The sequence below is a fragment of the Diadema antillarum genome, unplaced genomic scaffold (assembly GCF_040938485.1).
Source record: "Diadema antillarum isolate AM-2024a unplaced genomic scaffold, OU_Dant_1.0 seq00000122_RagTag, whole genome shotgun sequence".
NCBI lineage: Eukaryota > Metazoa > Echinodermata > Echinoidea > Diadematoida > Diadematidae > Diadema > Diadema antillarum.
This window is the reverse complement of record NW_027271202.1, coordinates 1,297,501-1,314,955: the sequence shown is the minus strand read 5'-3', so window position 1 is coordinate 1,314,955 and position 17,455 is coordinate 1,297,501. Positions and strand designations below refer to the sequence as shown.

General features: G+C 40.7%; 1 protein-coding gene across 1 annotated transcript; it reads left to right on the top strand.

Moving 5' to 3' along the window:
* Positions 1 to 5,499: 5,499 nt before the first annotated feature.
* On the top strand, positions 5,500 to 15,928 carry LOC139727214 (inosine triphosphate pyrophosphatase-like). Its single transcript, XM_071638171.1, has 8 exons — positions 5,500 to 5,637; positions 9,700 to 9,751; positions 10,372 to 10,436; positions 10,988 to 11,061; positions 11,695 to 11,726; positions 12,225 to 12,340; positions 14,555 to 14,631; positions 15,765 to 15,928. Exons 1-8 carry the CDS (start codon positions 5,572 to 5,574, stop codon positions 15,856 to 15,858), a joined length of 576 nt encoding a protein of 191 aa, XP_071494272.1. The 5' UTR covers positions 5,500 to 5,571; the 3' UTR covers positions 15,859 to 15,928.
* Positions 15,929 to 17,455: the final 1,527 nt, after the last annotated feature.

The window sequence follows — 17,455 nt, the reverse complement described above, 5'->3', positions numbered from 1 at the left end:
AAATTAAAAGTCTGCAGAATAAATCAATAATGCAGATAAGGCTTACAATTCTACATGCTTACAACAGACTGTGCCAGTTCTTTCTCATCTACATTGTAAAGTTTTAAGTAGAATTTCAACGTTAGTAAATCTAGATCTGAATTTAATTTTACTTAAATAAAATCCTTGGTCTCCCCATACCAGCTACCAGCCAGCTAGTTAAAACACTACCTAGCCCGACCAGACGCCATGCTAGTGCACGGCGACTGATGGTGTGTGATACACCAATCTATTAAACCCCTCGAACACGGCCACACAACAGCAAAACTGTTGAAAATTTCTACATTCTTATCATAAATTTTGCAAATCACTCACGTGAATTGAGATGCTTGGACTGATGAGCATGGTATATCACTCAGTCCGTAGCAAGCCCTCACGCAACATACACTGAGCAAAAAGTCCAATCTTAACCCGTAATGCTGTGATCATTGTTGGGCGATTCAAAATAAATCTTTCCCAGCAGCTTTGAACGATGCAAATTGCGCTGCTAGAGTTTGTACGGTTGACAGCACCCCCTTTGCCCATCATTTTGCAGTGCTGCGCCGACATTTCGAATTATTTCTGCGATTTCTACAATCTCTGCGGCGTACATAAATTAAAAAAGGTGTCATTTTTTATAAGTTGTGAAATATGTATGTCAATATCGATAGCTAATGACAGTAGCTAAATAGATAAAGTTTCATCTTATGTAGACTAGTCTGAGTAACAAATATGGTGCAGTAAATTCAAAATAGAATCGGCGCCCCGGGAATAATAAGAATAAGATTGATTACGTAGTGTCCACTCGATACAGCCCTGTCACGACTTACGTTTACACTTGTGTACAGTGACAGGGCTGAGTAAACTCTACACCACATCCCGTGCCTGATTTCGTCATTGCGGAGGCCCGGAGGAATGCACAATTTGAGATTGTCACCGGCTATAGGCCTAGGCTAGGCTAGGCCTAGGCTTGACCGAAAGATCGGTCTGTATCTGTCCGTCGGGGAATGTTCCGCGGAGACTGCGTCTGGCTTCACGGATCCCCTCCGCATACAGACCGAAGTCAATGATCCCAGCTCTTGTGTGGAGCAACGTGCACAGATCCAACGTTACGATATGTAAACCAAATTTCAGACAGCTTTTTTTTGCATTCAAACAAGTTTGACACGACATATTCACATTATGCAGCAATATTTGGGTTTAATTTCTCACATGGTGCAATCGAAATACTCACAGTAACTTGGTTATAATGCAGAAATTTTATCCATATCGCAACATCGCCGTTCGCTAGCAGTAAGTCTCCATTTTGAATCGTAAACCAATCACATGCGAGGTACGTGTTTAGTAAAAAAACACGTAGAAACTACCTCGCATGTGATTGGCTAATAGATTCATACTGTATGTTTCTAGAGTTTGAACGTGACAACGCGAAGGGCTGGTTGATGTGTGTTTTACGTTGAAAATTCTACCGAAATGTTGGATTATTCATTGATCTGGTGAGTGTAGTCTATTCTTGAATAGTTGTTATAACTATACAAGCTTAAATTTGCCGACCTAGGGCTGTGAATTAGACGCAATCGAGAAGGGTGAGGTACCTCACCCAATTTTCCATAGAGACAGTGGTTAAGAATATCCACACAGCAATGGGTACTGGTACCTTCCGTCTGTCTACGGAGGACAGCGTTAATGGTAAAATATAAAAGAGTCCTCCGGACAGACGGATCTTTCTGTCTAGGCCTAGGCCTAAACTTTACTTGCCACTCGGCACTGTGGTAATTACAATACATGAAGCGGGGTTCCCACTATCGTGCGATTTATTACGAACGCCACGATTGGACATTCGTAACTGATCGTGGAAGATTCGTTGAACTCGTTTGAAATTTCACGTTAGGATACGAGTTTATGCGAGTCAATACGTGTTGGTTCGCTTAGTTGCGATATGGTCACGATTGGTCTATTTCAAGCAACACTATCTGTCACGATCTGATCTCCCGTTCAAATACGATCCGATAGGATTGACCCGATTGAGTCCATGATTGGTTCCGATCTACCACGATCATTACGATCGGGATCCCCAATTTGGTGCGTGCAGCTACGTTCTGATACGTTCCAATGCGAATACTGAGAACCAATGCAGGCTGTTGAGATAAGATACGATATCTTTCACGATCGGGATCAAAAGCGACCCCCATTTGAGGTGCGATTGGACCCGAATGGGAAATTATAGTACGGCTGACAATGGATTTCATCGTTTCCTTAACTTCTGCAGAGTGATTAAGCCTACTATCGACAATTATTGATGATGGCAAGGGTTGACAGGTTGAGAATGATGACCTTTGCAGTATTGTGAATGACAACTATCATCAGAGAGAAAGCATCACCTAGGCCAGCCACAACCTCGGTTAGTCCCAAGTTATTGAATCGACCTGCTCACCCTTCCCCTCCCCCTCCCCCTCCCCCTCCCCCTCCCCCTCCCCCTCCCCCTCCCCCTCCCCCTCCCCCCCAAAAAAAAAAGAATACACGAGATCAGATCATTGTCCCCTCTTTCCCAGAAAAAAGGAAAAATCAAGACAAAATGTTTTCACCTTCCTTTGAAATACATGAAGAAAATATGATATAACGTACATTGTCATTGTATGTGTGTACGCTAAATATCAGTCCGGGAAACCCGCTCATGAGGACCGCCCCCGCGTACGAGGATGGTCCCTCCTCATGAGGACCTCCCCCCGCCTCATGAGGCCCCCCGGGGAACGCCTCATGAGGCCCCCCATTCACTTCTTATTCATCTCACATCTGACGTATAAATTGTCGCAACTTTGCACGGTGATTTTTTGTTACACACACATGTCCACTATCCATGATGAAAAGAAGAAAAAATCCTGTCTGTTTTTTTTTTTTTTAATCGAGTTTTAATCACCCGATGCAGAGCGCCCATCAAAACACGGGCGCCAGCGCGTTCGCACAATGCAAGACTGCCGCACCTAGCGGCCTGATCCGACTAAATATTTTCGATGCTTTTTTCTGCGGCTCTCACCTCTCCGCGCACGAATCAGCCTCGTGAAGCTGAAGTCTGACATCTTTTTACACAAATTCGTAAAGAGAAAAATTAAATCAGTACTAACCTGATCTTGTCCATATATTCCAAATTACTATTCCACACTGATAGAGTAGGTGAGTAGATGACATACTCCAGTTTGTTGGCAAAATAATCACTTTGTAGGTATGACGAGTTCACTTTCTTCGTCAATTCCGCCCACGATTCCGCCGCCCGCTTACCGTTTGGGCGCTTTCTCTGGAATCATCCCGCGACACATCACGCATCCCAGCACATACCAGTCTGGTACTTAGTATGTGCTGGATGCGTGATGTGATGCGACGTACGTCGCGTCGCGGGATGATTCCAGAAAAAGCGCCCAAACGGCGGCATCGTGGGCGGAATTGACGAAGAAAGTGAACTCGTCATACCTACAAAGTGATTATTTTGCTAACAAACTGGAGTATGTCATCTACCCACCTACTCTATCAGTGTGGAATAGTAATTTGGAATATATGGACAAGATCAGGTTAGTACTGATTTAATTTTTCTCGTTACGAATTTGTGTAAAAAGATGTCAGACTTCAGCTTCACGAGGCTGATTCGTGCGCGGAGAGGTGAGAGCCGCAGAAAAAAGCATCGAAAATATTTAGTCGGATCAGGCCGCTAGGTGCGGCAGTCTTGCATTGTGCGAACGCGCTGGCGCCCGTGTTTTGATGGGCGCTCTGCATCGGGTGATTAAAACTCGATTAAAAAAAAAAAAAACAGACAGGATTTTTTCTTCTTTTCATCATGGATAGTGGACATGTGTGTGTAACAAAAAATCACCGTGCAAAGTTGCGACAATTTATACGTCAGATGTGAGATGAATAAGAAGTGAATGGGGGGCCTCATGAGGCGGGGGGAGGTCCTCATGAGGAGGGACCATCCTCGTACGCGGGGGCGGTCCTCATGAGCGGGTTTCCCGGACTGATATAAGAACATTGGCCGAACTGATAGTATTACTTGTGTGTTTGATTTCATATTCGCATAATATGTATCCTATGCATTTTTATATCAAAATGTCGTTATCTCATGGGGTATTGAAAGTTTGGTTGGTTTGACTTGGTTTGTTGTTTTATTTAACAGTGTTTAACAAAATCCATATACACACACAACAGAAAGGTAACTCCCCTATAATAATGTCACTTTTTCACGAAAAAAAAAAATAAAGTAAAATTGTTTCTCAGGGGTATTGCTACACTCATTGACTAATTTCTATGTGAGAAATAATGACAGTTACAGTCATGCACGAGTGACATAACATCCACGACAATGATCACTTTTCAAAAGTCACAAAAGTTACTTTGTGGGATATAGAAACATTCTCCTTCTGGTGGATATTTCAGTGATGTCGTTATTTTATATTTCATTGTGCCACCCCTCCTTAATCAACTTCGCGGAATAGAAAATATATACGATTTGCAGGTAAAATAAGGGCAAAATAAACGTGCAAAAAAAAAAAAAAAAACCCAACCCGAAATAAGCAGAAGGTAAGTGAAAAAGTCGATCCCGATTAACAAGATCAAGAAGTACGATAAGTTAAGATTTGCTGGGTTTTGATATGATCCAAGAGTAAAAAAGACAATCTGATGCGATGATCACGATCAAAAAAGAATCGTGTTAATCGTAGAAAATTTTTGAACCGTTCAAAAATTTTCTACGATTAACGCGATTGCTGCGATTGACCTCAAGATCTGATACAATCTAATAAGATCACCACGATTGCTTCACGATTAAGACCACGATTTCAATCGTGGCGCCAATCGTGATAGTGGGAACCCCGCTCGAGACAGAAAGTCACGTACGAGCGAGTACACCTTGCGTGCCCGACCGGCCGGCGACGCGATTCGCGAACGGACGTGATGATGCATGGTGATGCGATGAAATGGGCGGCCGACGACGGCGTGAGGTTAAGAAATTCCTAAACAACATCAGTATGAGCGGATGGGACTATTCCCCGCCCGAAGCCTTGACACACAAATTGTGATGAACGCGGAATACTCACCAAAGTAACCGGTAACGGCAGCAATGACGTAGAATATTTACTAAATCATAGCATAATCTCGTTCATCTTATATCTTGTGCTCTTCTCACCAAAGAATACCTCGACCCAGCCAGGTCCCGTTATCCATAGAGTGAGAATTGAGAATGAGGTTTGTGAGTTGTTTCTCTCCTCTCACCGATTTACGATGTTTGACCTATGAACTGTTTTGTAATGACGTCATTGATGGGGTTCCGGTAATCCCGCGAGCGAGTGACAGACAACGTGCACCACACTGACCACGCCACGCCACGCGAGTATACCCGCGCGCCGTGACTTCACCGAAAGACAGCTTCATCGCCTCGCAAATCGCGGATCGCCTGCCCTTCTATCAGGCGGACTGACGACACTGTTACTAAAACAATCGCCATCTATCATCCATGCCACCCCATTTGCCCATTTGTTTTATTTGCTGCGATTCCACGCCAAATCAACAATGCAGGCTACTGCTACACGGAGAACTCTGACATTTGTGACAGGCAACAAAAACAAACTTGAGGAGGTAATAATATCAATCACACTTATTAAACCTAAAGAGCTAAACTATAATAAGTTATAGACCCTATGTAAATTAGGGTCTAACAGTTAGTTAGTACAAATAAATTTACTTAGTATATTTATAAGAGACGTCTACTGTAAAACTAACTGAAAATAGTTGATGCTTGTGTGATGTCGCTGCATGCTCTTAATACTCGGAGCTATACAGGGATGGTGAACTTCAGATTTGTGTCTAAAGGATAGAGGTGCAATTTTGTTGCCTACTACAAATACTAACCATAACTTATAACTGTTTATCAGTTTAGTAACTAGATCTATACACAGCCCAGTCGCTGGCACAGCGTAGTTACAGCGTCTGGTCGGGCTAACTGTTTAGTAACATGTTTCAGAGTACCCGGTATTATAAAAAGGTTGTGGATGTACTCCTGATATTAACCCCGTTGCGGGGTCGCTGCTGCGGTTATCCTGATAATACGTGACATGGTCAAATTGATTAAGTTGTAAAGTTTAGACATGTATCAAGCAAGAAGAATGTTGTCTCATTACGTAACGGTTAGACTAGAGACAGAGTATAATTTATACACAGGTCATCAGTGGGAGATCCGGGGGGGGGGGGGGGGGGGGGGGGGTGGCACAAGTGGTGCACGCCCCCCTTTATTTTTCATTAAAAACAAAAGAAATAAAAAGAAAAAAAAAGGAAATGAAACCTGGTAGTGGCACCAGAAATATAAGTTGCGCCCTCCCCCCGTACAGCCGTACAGAATTCCTGGATCCGCCCCTGGGTCATTCATACTACAGCTGAGGGTAACAGCAGTGTTGCTTTTCATCTGGTCATGCTACGTCTGAATTATGGAGACAATTCAAAGAACTGATAGTTGAGGACGCAACATACGACAAGATATTGACACTCCGACAGTCTGCAATGGCAAGATCAAGGGGGGGGGGGGTCCCAGTGGCAGTTGTAAATTCGGTAAAATGAGAAACATTTGTGGCATGAGACTTTCATTGTGAATAGACCTTATGCATTGACGTCATCACCCGCTTGACAACCTCTCGCGACGCCATCTTAGAGGGCAAGCGAAGTCCTTGACACCGCACGCGTGCAGCTAGCTGTGTGCTTTTCTTATGCGCGCTAGCGGCGACCGCCTCACTCGCCGCTAGTCCCCAGGCCAGTGGCAGTTTTTTTTATCATCAAACAAGTTTGACATGACATGACACATTATGCAGCAATATTTGGGTAATTTTCTCACATTGTGCAATCGAAATACTCACAGTAACTAGAGAATTCCTAGGTTATATCGCAGAAATTAGTATCCATAGCGCAACATTGCCGTTCGCTGAATGTATGTCGCCATTTTGAATTTCATTAGCCAATCACATGCGAGGTACATGTTTTAGTAAAAAACACGTAGAAATCTACCTCGCATGTGATTGGCTAACGGATTCGTAGGTTGATGAGCTGTTATGACCGCTGGTAGTTCCATCTTTTTTCATGAAAATTGTGCCAAAATGTTGCATACCTCAAATGTCGATTTTGCTATACAAGCTTAAATTTCCCGATCTAGGGCTGTGGATTACATGCAATAAGAAAAGACAGTAAAAGAAACACCGATGTTGTGTGTAAATGCCCGTTGCCTCGCGTGTAAAAGTATGCTCCAGCAACGCATCGCTTGCCCTCTGAGGGAGGGCGCCCTTCAGTTGGTAAGATCGTGTGATGTCATATGCATAAGGTCTATTAGAGCTGACCGCCATTTTCACCACAAAACTTTCAACTAGTCCTAAAAATCCCTGAGTTGTTCAACTTTCTCACCTTTACGGCCTTAGGAATAACTAATAAAGCAATGAATGAAATGTTATTTCTAACCAATGTATAATATTTCTTTCTTTTTTTTTTGGGGGGGGGGGGTACATAAGAAGCCCCGCCCCAGTTTTACCTATGGATACCTATGGAAGATTCTAAATGCAGGCTGAGCCTCTGTACTCAGATCCAGGTTCAGTCCTTAAGATGAGCTGGGTAGTGACCAGGTGGCGTGGCGTCAAACTTAAATTTTATGGGTTCATTTTCCCAGAGTTTATCCAAACCAATTTCAAAGCTGAAGACACTGGGTGCATCTATTAAATTTCTAGGTAAACTATTCCATGGTTTCCTGATGCGCATATAAAATGAATTTCTTCTTGTAGTGGTTTGTGATCGAAAAATATGTAATTTTTTACTATGTCCTAGTGCATTTTTTAATCAAACCCAAGTCAGGCACTACTTCCTGATCATATTTATGAAATAATTTAAAGGCTTCAATCATGTCACCTCTCGCCCTGCGGTATGCTAGAGTTGAAAGTCCGAGGTGCCTCAATCTTTGTTCATAAGATAAAGATCTTATTTCAGAAACTAATTTTGTGGCCCTCCGTTGGACATTTTCTAAAATTTCTATATGTTTTTTCAAATAAGGACTCCATACTGCATGGGCGTATTCTAAATGAGGTCTTACCAAAGCTTTATATAACAATAAAAAATTATCTTTATTTAGATAAACAAATTTGCGTCTTATTAGATTCATAATTTTATTAGCTTTGTTTATTGTCCCCGCCGAACGAGTTCGAGCAGGGGACTATGAAACGGGCTCCGTACGTGTGTGTGTCCGTGTGTCCGTCTGTCCGTCCGTGCGTCCGTGTGTGATCAAAATGTTCAAAATGCTACTCCTTCGCCATTTCTAACCCGATTTTGATTCTGTTTGCTTTATATGATAGCACTACATGGGAGCTTTGAAACTTGTATACAGAATTTCAGTTGTGACCTTTGACCTTGACCTTTGACCTATATTGTACATTTTGCTTCAAAATGCTACTCCTTCGCCATTTCTAACCCAATTTTGCTTCCGTTTGCTTTATATGATGGCACTAGGTGAGGGCTTCAAAACTTCTACACAGAATTTTGACCTTTGACTTCTTTGACCTCTGACCTTGATTTTTGACCTGTATTGTACATTTTGCTACCAAATGCTACTCCTTCGCCATTTCTAACCCGATTTCGATTCCGTTTGCTTTATGTGATGGCACTAGGTTAGGGCTTCAAAACTTGTACACAGAATTTGACCTTTGACTTCTTTGACCTCTGACCTTGATTTTTGACCTGTATTGTACATTTTGCTACCAAATGCTACTCCTTCGCCATTTCTAACCCGATTTCGATTCCGTTTGCTTTATGTGATGGCACTAGGTTAGGGCTTCAAAACTTGTACACAGAATTTTGACCTTTGACTTCTTTGACCTTTGACCTTTGACCTTGATTTTTTACCTATATTGTACATTGGCTACAAAATGCTAGTCCTGCGCCATTTCTAACCCGATTTCGATTCCGTTTGCTTTATGTGATGGCACTAGGTTAGGGCTTCAAAACTTCTACATAGAATTTTGACCTTTGACTTCTTTGACCTTTGACCTTGATCTTTTTACCTATATTGTACATTTTGCTACTAAATGCTACTTCCGGCGGGGACACATATTACACACCGCGTAATTTCTACTTTTCCTTGTTTGTTCCTGGAAATGTTGTTCAAACTTAAGTTTAGAATCAACTGTGACTCCTAGGTCCTTGCATGAATCCATGTGTGAAAGATGATGAACAGTGTTTTGTGAATGAAAACCAAACTTGAATGTAGGGATTTTTTCTTCTTTTTTTAAAAATCAGTATTGACATTGTGCTGTTAGGACTAAGTTTATTGGTGTGGAATGTGATGGGTGTTTTAGTTTTGGTTTCAGTGAGAAGGTGGGTTATCATTTCTGGAAGCTATGTTGTGGCACCAAAACCAATTATTAGCTGAATTGTTTGGTATGACTCTGAACCAAGGGACATATCACCTATTGCAAGTATTAAACTTGTGTCTTGTCAGCTACGTAGTGGCATACAACGATGTAGATAAGTGGAGGCCAGTGATCTAACCGTTGTAGTAGAGACAGATTCTTGTTGTTGTCAGCAATGTTTAGTACTTTGTGATAGCACAACCTAGCGTACTCCAAGAATAAGGAAATTGTGCAGCATACTGACGATCCTCCTTTTTTCCCCATATAGGTGAAAGCCATACTTGGCAAACAGTTTGATGTGCAGTCTGTGGCCATTGATTGTGAGTATGAGCAGATGTTGTTGATCATGTATTAGAGCATATAATTTTTCATTTTATGTTAATCTAATGGAGTGTTACTGTTAAAGGTAGGGGAACCCAGGGCAAAGTGGACCTAAAATTTTTGTCCAGCCAAAATGGGAATTCAAAGCAGAGTGAAAAAAACAACAACAACAAAACACCAACACATACAGTTGCACAGCTCTGTATTGATATCAAAAAATGTAGCCTCCTAGAGGGTACTTGGTGCATGAGTTTAGATTCAAGACTGAATTTACATTCACTTCGCCCTGTGTTCCTCTTTGCCCCGGTTTCCCCTACTATGTCTTTAAACCTGCCCCAAGATCAGATTGTTGTCATTTTATATTCTACAGTCTGCATAGTGAAGGCTCTCCAGTATTGAGTTCTTATTTACTTCTACATAATGTATAAAAAGGATATTATTTTGTTCTTTTTCTTCATTTTTCTCAATCAGGACCTGATCCATCACATATTTGGCAATCTACAGCCCAGAATTATTCTAAGTCCCTCCATTCAAGGCAACAGTACTCAAAATGCATTATATGAATATACCCAACAACTATTTCACTACTTGGACTTCATTGCTTTCATGTCATTTACAGTGCCTGAATTTCAGGGGGAACCAGATGATATATCAAGATCAAAGTGCTTGGAGGCAGTAAAACATGTAAGCTTTTATTCGCTTTTAAAATCGGTAAATTAACATCATATGCCAGTGTTACAAGACCACATCTAAGCTCATTGAGCAGATTGACCAAGAGTTCTAAGAAAATTAAGATGTTGTTTTATCTTTATAAACAGAATGTAAAGCTGCCTGTGAAACTTTTGTATTACATTTTTATTTGAAATTTCTATTTTGTCATGTCTCCTTGCCTTCTCGGAACATTTTGTTATCACATTATGCAGCTAAGCTCCCCAAAAGTTATGTTCAATTCTATCATTACTTAGCAGTGATAATGTCTGGTACAACTTCGTGAAGGTTGATGGATTTGGTGTTGCAAGTGATAATTTGATTAACCCGGAAACCTTGCTAATGGTGTAGCATGGAACCTCTGCTATGTAGACACCTGTGATTGTTCTTGTGCACATTATAATATTTCTAAACATCTAAGTAAAGATCGAATAAGGAGACATTTGTGAGTACATTTTTTTGCTATGATGGGATTGGTGCTTGTGTATTTGTGTTTAATTTTATTTATTCATTTATTGCTCTTATAGATACAAGGACCTGTTATAGTAGAAGATACATGCCTGTGTTTCAATGCTCTTGGGGGCTTACCAGGACCATATATGTAAGTAGGCTACCAGTATTTGCTTGCTCTTTGTCCAGTAAACAGCCATTCTGACTAATTTTGAAATGAATTGAATTGAATTTCATTAAAGAACAATTCACACGATTCTCCATTGTGTCCATTCACTGCAGAAGAAGTTTCGTGTCAAGAATTATGCGATCAAAATACCCTTCAGTATTCTAGTTGCAATGAATGATAATGGCAATCATATTTCACTCAATAACTCTTTTGTAGGGCATCAGATGTGCCATGTATTCATACACTTGTATATTCCTTATTTTGTTATTGTTGTTACTGTAGTATGATCATCATTATATTATTGTTCTTATTCTATAGTTGTTTTTTCATTGTTGTAATTTCCATATACTTTTCTTGTGAAATTAGGGTTTATGCAATGAAACAACAGGGATATTAGAAGAGTAACCTTTCTTTGGATGGTTAAGATAAACTATTCATGTCAAACTGATATTGCTTTTCCCCCTACTACATATATAGCCAAAAAGTTCATGTATTGGGATCCCCTCCAAAATTATTTGAGTGCAAACTTTGATAATGCTAGATTGATTTCTCTGTATTGTTTGTAGCATGTTTAATTCAACCAAATGCACTCTGGTTTTTCTTAAATGTCCACAGAAAATGGTTTCTCAGCAAACTGGGTCCATCAGGTATGTGCATGACCAACCATATTCGCTAAATCCTGATAATTGTTGCATATGTATGCGAGTGTGTGTGTTTACAATATGTTGACATGGGAAGAGTGTGGACACAATTCACTTCAAATTTGCTCCTCATGTTGTGAAGCTGCAGGAGAAATCATGGATGTGGATACAAGTAATTTAAACAAGTAATATATAGTGACTTATGTAAATGTCAATAGTTCTACATTTTGCAATGGTAATTACAATAATCATTATTTTTTTAAGTCCAATCTATAATGTGTTTAACTATTTACATTATGGCACAACAGAATAAAGTGGTAATCGTACAAGTATGTCGAATAGGAGTGACCTCCCACGGAAAGTGTTTCCCCTACCTTACCTGATGAAAACTCAGTGATGAATATCATATGCTTTCTGTTTAAGCTTGCTTCTAGCATCAATAGGTGGAATTCCTGTGTCATTAGCTATGAACATTGATTTCTTTTGTCTTTTACATCCTAAAAGGTTTACATAGATTGCTTACGGGATGGGAGGATAAGTCAGCCTATGCTCTTTGCACATTTGCATATTCCACTGGAGAGAAGACCAAACCGGTGCAACTATTCCAGGGAAAGACAGAGGTTTGTATGTTGTACTATACAGGAAACTCCTGTTATAACAAAGTCCTCAGGACTAGCACTTTTCTTCACTATACAGTGAACTCACGTTATAACAAAGTCCTTTGGATCAGCCGTTATCTTTTTTATATCCAAATTTCTTTATAGCTAAACAGTATGTAAAGTATATATAAATATATAGATGGTAGTTTTAGGACCTGAATTTGTACTTCAATACAGAGTTCCTAGAATTTCATTATAACCATGTTCATTGTAATGGGAGTGTACTGTCTGGAAAGTCAATACAACCAAACGGTGAAGTATATAAAGATATACTGTAAACGTCAATATTTTCGCGCGATTAATTTTTCGCGCTGAGCGGCTCGAAAACGTATTCGCGGGTTCTTAAATTCGCGCTCCGCAGCAGGTTACTTTACTATAGTACACATTCACTGCTTTCATCCAAAGCCTCTGCTACATAGCTTGCTATGCCAGCGTATGACAAGCGACGTAGCGAGCGGCTCGACTGCGAGTACAAGCACTCAAATACGTAGTACAGCTGTGACTGTAGTACCGTAGTCACGGGGAAAGTAGCATCGGTGCGTGCGGTGCACACATGCATGCTACAGTACACAGCAATCTATCGTCTCTTCGCACAGCGTAAACATGCCTGTACATTGTACTACGTAGCAGTATCATCGATGAAGCGCACACAATTCATCCCGTTCAAAATGTGCATAGAATATTGTGAAGATATATTCGCGCGTTTTTGAATTCGCGCGAGCCGAACGTAGCGCGAAATCCGCGAAAATTAATGTACCGCGAAAATTTCCACGTTTACAGTAGATGATAATTTTTGGACCTGAATTTTTACTTCGCTGTAACAAGAATTTGTATTACCATGTTCATTAGAACAGGAATGCACTGTACTACTGTTCTACTTGATGGATACATCAGAGATTAAGTACACAATGTCTTGCCAATTATCTCTCTCCATCATTAGTATATGTTTGCTCTTTGATGCTCAATATCTCATGCAATGTAATCAGTATAGTTCAGAGGTCTTCTTTCTCTACATGGGCAGGGTACCATATCTTGTAATTAGTGGCAGTAACATTATTGGCATGCATATTTGTCTTTATGACATTATCAAATGTCTAACAGTTACATCATGTATGGAGACAGTCATCACATGATCTCAATTAATTATCAGAATTAGTAATCAATATCATTGGTGGTAACCCAAAAAATTTCTGCACCATGACATCAATGTCACTTTATTGTACTGAACACATGGTAATATTTAAGGTAGACTAATTTATCTGTTCTATAATGGTAATACGTGATGTGAATGAGCTGTACGAAGTGTAGAAGATGCTAGAAACTATATATGTTTTTCTCTTGGTGTTTCTAGAGCCTCTAGGAAAGACTAGTAATTTTCAAGTAAATGCTTGATGTTTTAATCAATTCACAGATTATGACTCTGAAAGTGCTCTGAGTGAAATTTTTCCACATCCTTTTTGTTACAATGTGATGATATTCTTCAGTGTGTTCAGTAAGTCTTTGTCCAGCTCTCAGTGAAAATTTTGCTAGAGAGAGCTAGTCCATCACACACTAAAGCCCTTTTTACACTTGTGTTTCTTAACCCCGGACTCTCTCTGACCCAGGACTATCGTTAGTCCCGTACCAATTTTTTCAGCTTTTTACACTCGCCAATTAGTCCCGTACTATCTCTTGTCCGGGGCTAAGGAGAAAACTGACCTTTTTACACTGGTATTTCTTGGCCCCGGACTTTCCAAACCACATGAATATTCATGATTATGCTGTGTACTGTACACATACACGCACGCACTGGCAGCACTTGATTACCTCGTTTCTGATTGGTCAGTGGGGGTCGGACTTCGTCTCCGTCGCTTAGCCCAGGATTATTTTTTGTTCTGTTTACACTCACTTGCTTGGCACCACAATTGCGGTGCTAACCCTGCTATTTTGCAGGGCCAGATAGTACCGGACTATCGGTGGGGCTAGCCCACTTTGGCAAAAACGAGTGTAAACAGAAAGTGGGCTAAGGATAGTCCCGTACCAACGGTGGGGCTAAGGCCCCCCCTTAGCCCCACCGTTGGTACGGAACTAAGCAAAAATTTACAAGTGTAAAAAGCCCTTAAGAATGAGCCTATTGCCATGTTTCTTTATGATTGTAATTTTGACCTAACAGCTTTCAAATTTCTCTAATTGCAGGGAAGTGTAGTTGAACCAAGAGGGCCTCCTAACTTTGGCTGGGATCCTTGCTTTCAGCCGAAGGGCTATGACCAAACGTATGTGATTCTACAACAGATTTTTCCATGATTTCACACACAACATATCACTAGAGTACTCAAAATCCTACAGTAGATATGCAGTAGGGTCTGTAGAAATCTTGGGTGATTTGTTTATTGATTTTGTTATTATTTTTATTATTTATTTATATATTTTCACTCTCTTTTTTTTCTGTCCACAAAATATTTTATGTTAACCCATCTATGTCCCTGGCATTTCCTTTTTTGCTAAAGTTCTCTCTCTCTCTCTTTCTATCTCTATCTCCAATGTATTATCCTTTTCTTATTAAATTCCTTTCTCCGTCCCATAGTCCTGCATCTGTCATCTTATTTCTCATGAAACACAATTCACATGGTGTCTATATACACTACTCAAAAAAAGTTAAGGACCACTTTTTAATGTGTGTATACAATTTTCAAACCGGGTGTTGTATTTCTAGAAATACCCGAATATGGCTGTCTTGAATCTCCTCAAACACCCTGTAACAATTTCACACATGGGTGGTTTCAGTTGTTGCATGATGTCTCTCGCATTATTGCATATCCTGAAAAGTGGGCCCATTGTGAAGTGGTACAAATGTGTACAAATGTGTACGTTTTAAAAAGTGGTCCTTAACTTTTTTTGAGTAGTATATTATTAAATCTCACCAAGACCTGGGGACAGGTTTGCTGGCTGTAATTATCATTTTATCAGCATTAAATTGGCAACTCTGAATCTAACTGTGTATTCTTTATTGGCAAAAGATTATGGAATTGGTGAAATGAATCAGATATGCACTGAATTAAAAAGTAATTTACAACTATTTGTATATTTGAGAGAAAAACAGAAACTTCAATCTTCTGAATTGTGTTGTCAATTAAAGAATGAGTTTAAAAATGTAGAAGTCAGAAGGGATCTTTCAAAACTTCTGCCACCAAAGCAAGCAATTATATATGAGCAACAAAGGACTCGAGTGAATGACCCTTTTTCTCTACTTTATGAAATACACTATGAATTTCATAAAAATCACAATGTAAAAATCCTGCATAAAACCACAGAAAATTGGTCCCTTAGACATAATAGGTTCAATATCTGTATTTTTATACATATATGTGACACTCCTATGTCTTGCTCTTTATCTCTCTTTTCCTAGGTATGCTGAAATGGCCAGTGAGCTGAAGAACAGCATCTCACATCGAGGAAAAGCACTTCAATTGCTGGCAGAGTTTTTCCATGAACATTCATAATGTCAGGAAACAAGAACTGTGTTGGCATGCACCAAGGAAGGCAGTGACCCCTGCCTGTCCTGGTGTGAATAGCACATCTTAGGTGTAAATAATGTAATTAACATGCTTCTTATTTTGACCTGGACCACATCATTTGCAAAAGCTTTTAAAGATGAACTAAATGCAACTCTCACACATATTTTTTAGTCTGCAACTTTCTATTTCTATCAATCCACACTAGGGAAATCAGTATTATTCCAGATTAACATATTCTGAAAATTCCAGAGTTCCTATGACAACAGGATGGTCTTTGGTGTTCCTGTTGTTGTGTAACCAGTGCCAAAGAAGGGAATCCATACCACAGGACAAGGCCACTCGTTGGAAGATTTTGTCACAAAAGTTTTACACTGAGACTTTCTGATATCAGGGTGACTTGGAAACCATTGTCAAGGAGACATACAGATGCATACTCGTCTATGAAGCAAAGATAGGATGCAGTTTCACCCATCAGGCCTTCAGGGACATCATATTTTTGAGGAATTCCTAGTGTATTAGCATGGATTTGGGATCTGTTGCTGATGTAGGGTTGGAGCTTTGACTGGTCTTGTGGGCCCCTAATAGCTCCCTCACGGGCGACTGGTAGAGTTTCCCTAATGCTGTTGTAGACATCTCACCAGTTTTTGGTTCACAAGAACAAGGTTCTCTTGGTTTGGGCTATATGTGCAGAAATGACCATCCTCCCCACATCCTGTAACAGAAGTTCAGGCTCAACATCGAGTTTGTGTGGCCTTAGCACTTGACACTGCTTAGAAGGAAGTGGTTGTCATTGAGAGAGGTGCTGGGATGGAAGCTTGCATCTTCACCTCGGCCTTGAGCTTGGCCAGGCAATCTTCAATACCCTTGGGCATTGGCCTGTTTGTATTCCCCTTGCTGTAGGAAACTGCCTGAAAACTCCACCCCTTAACTGGCCTCTTCTGCTTCTCCTGGACTGCCTCTTTCTCATATCTTCAATCATGCTGATGAGGGTCATGAAGCTAGGAGGACTCTTTGGCATTATTTGAAGTCGAAAGCTCACAAGCAGCATCTCGTCAAACACACCATGGATGAACTTCTCAAGCCTCAGATAGTCTGCCCTGTCAGGTACTGTTCCCGCTTTTCTCATGGTACTATGTAAAGTATTGTTTAACCAAGGAGGTACTAGGCGAGCTCGTTTAGTACCTCCTTGGTTTAACGACATGAGGAAGTTCAGTGACTTTTCCTGGTGTTGCTACACCATGTGGAACTTGAACAAGATCTCTTCCCTGTTCTCTGTCGATCCAAATGCAGCTTCAAGTGCTTCCAGGTAATCTTCAGCAGTGGCTTGTAGATTCTGGAGGCGGAGATCACGGCTGATGTTTGAGGCTGGCGGTCTGAGTGCTTTGCTGACCCTCCTCCGCTTCCTCTGTTTTGTTTAGGCCGGCAGCTGTCCTTCCTGGAGGTGTCCCTCAACCTGGTCAACCCAGACATCAAAGGGGTCTTCCTCCCTAGGTACCATGGGTGAGCCCAAGAATGGTCTGAGCTTCCTGTAGCTAACTTGAAGACTCCATGTTGGCCATCTGGCTTGTGACATCCCTCACTG

Excerpts from the sequence above, each read along its gene's own strand:
- LOC139727214 (XM_071638171.1), top strand. The coding sequence starts at position 5,572 with ATGCAGGCTACTGCTACACGGAGAACTCTGACATTTGTGACAGGCAAC. Across the intron at positions 11,062-11,694 it reads GGCTTACCAGGACCATATAT|AAAATGGTTTCTCAGCAAAC; the intron begins GTAAGTAGGCTA and ends AAATGTCCACAG. Across the intron at positions 14,632-15,764 it reads CCGAAGGGCTATGACCAAAC|GTATGCTGAAATGGCCAGTG; the intron begins GTATGTGATTCT and ends CTCTTTTCCTAG.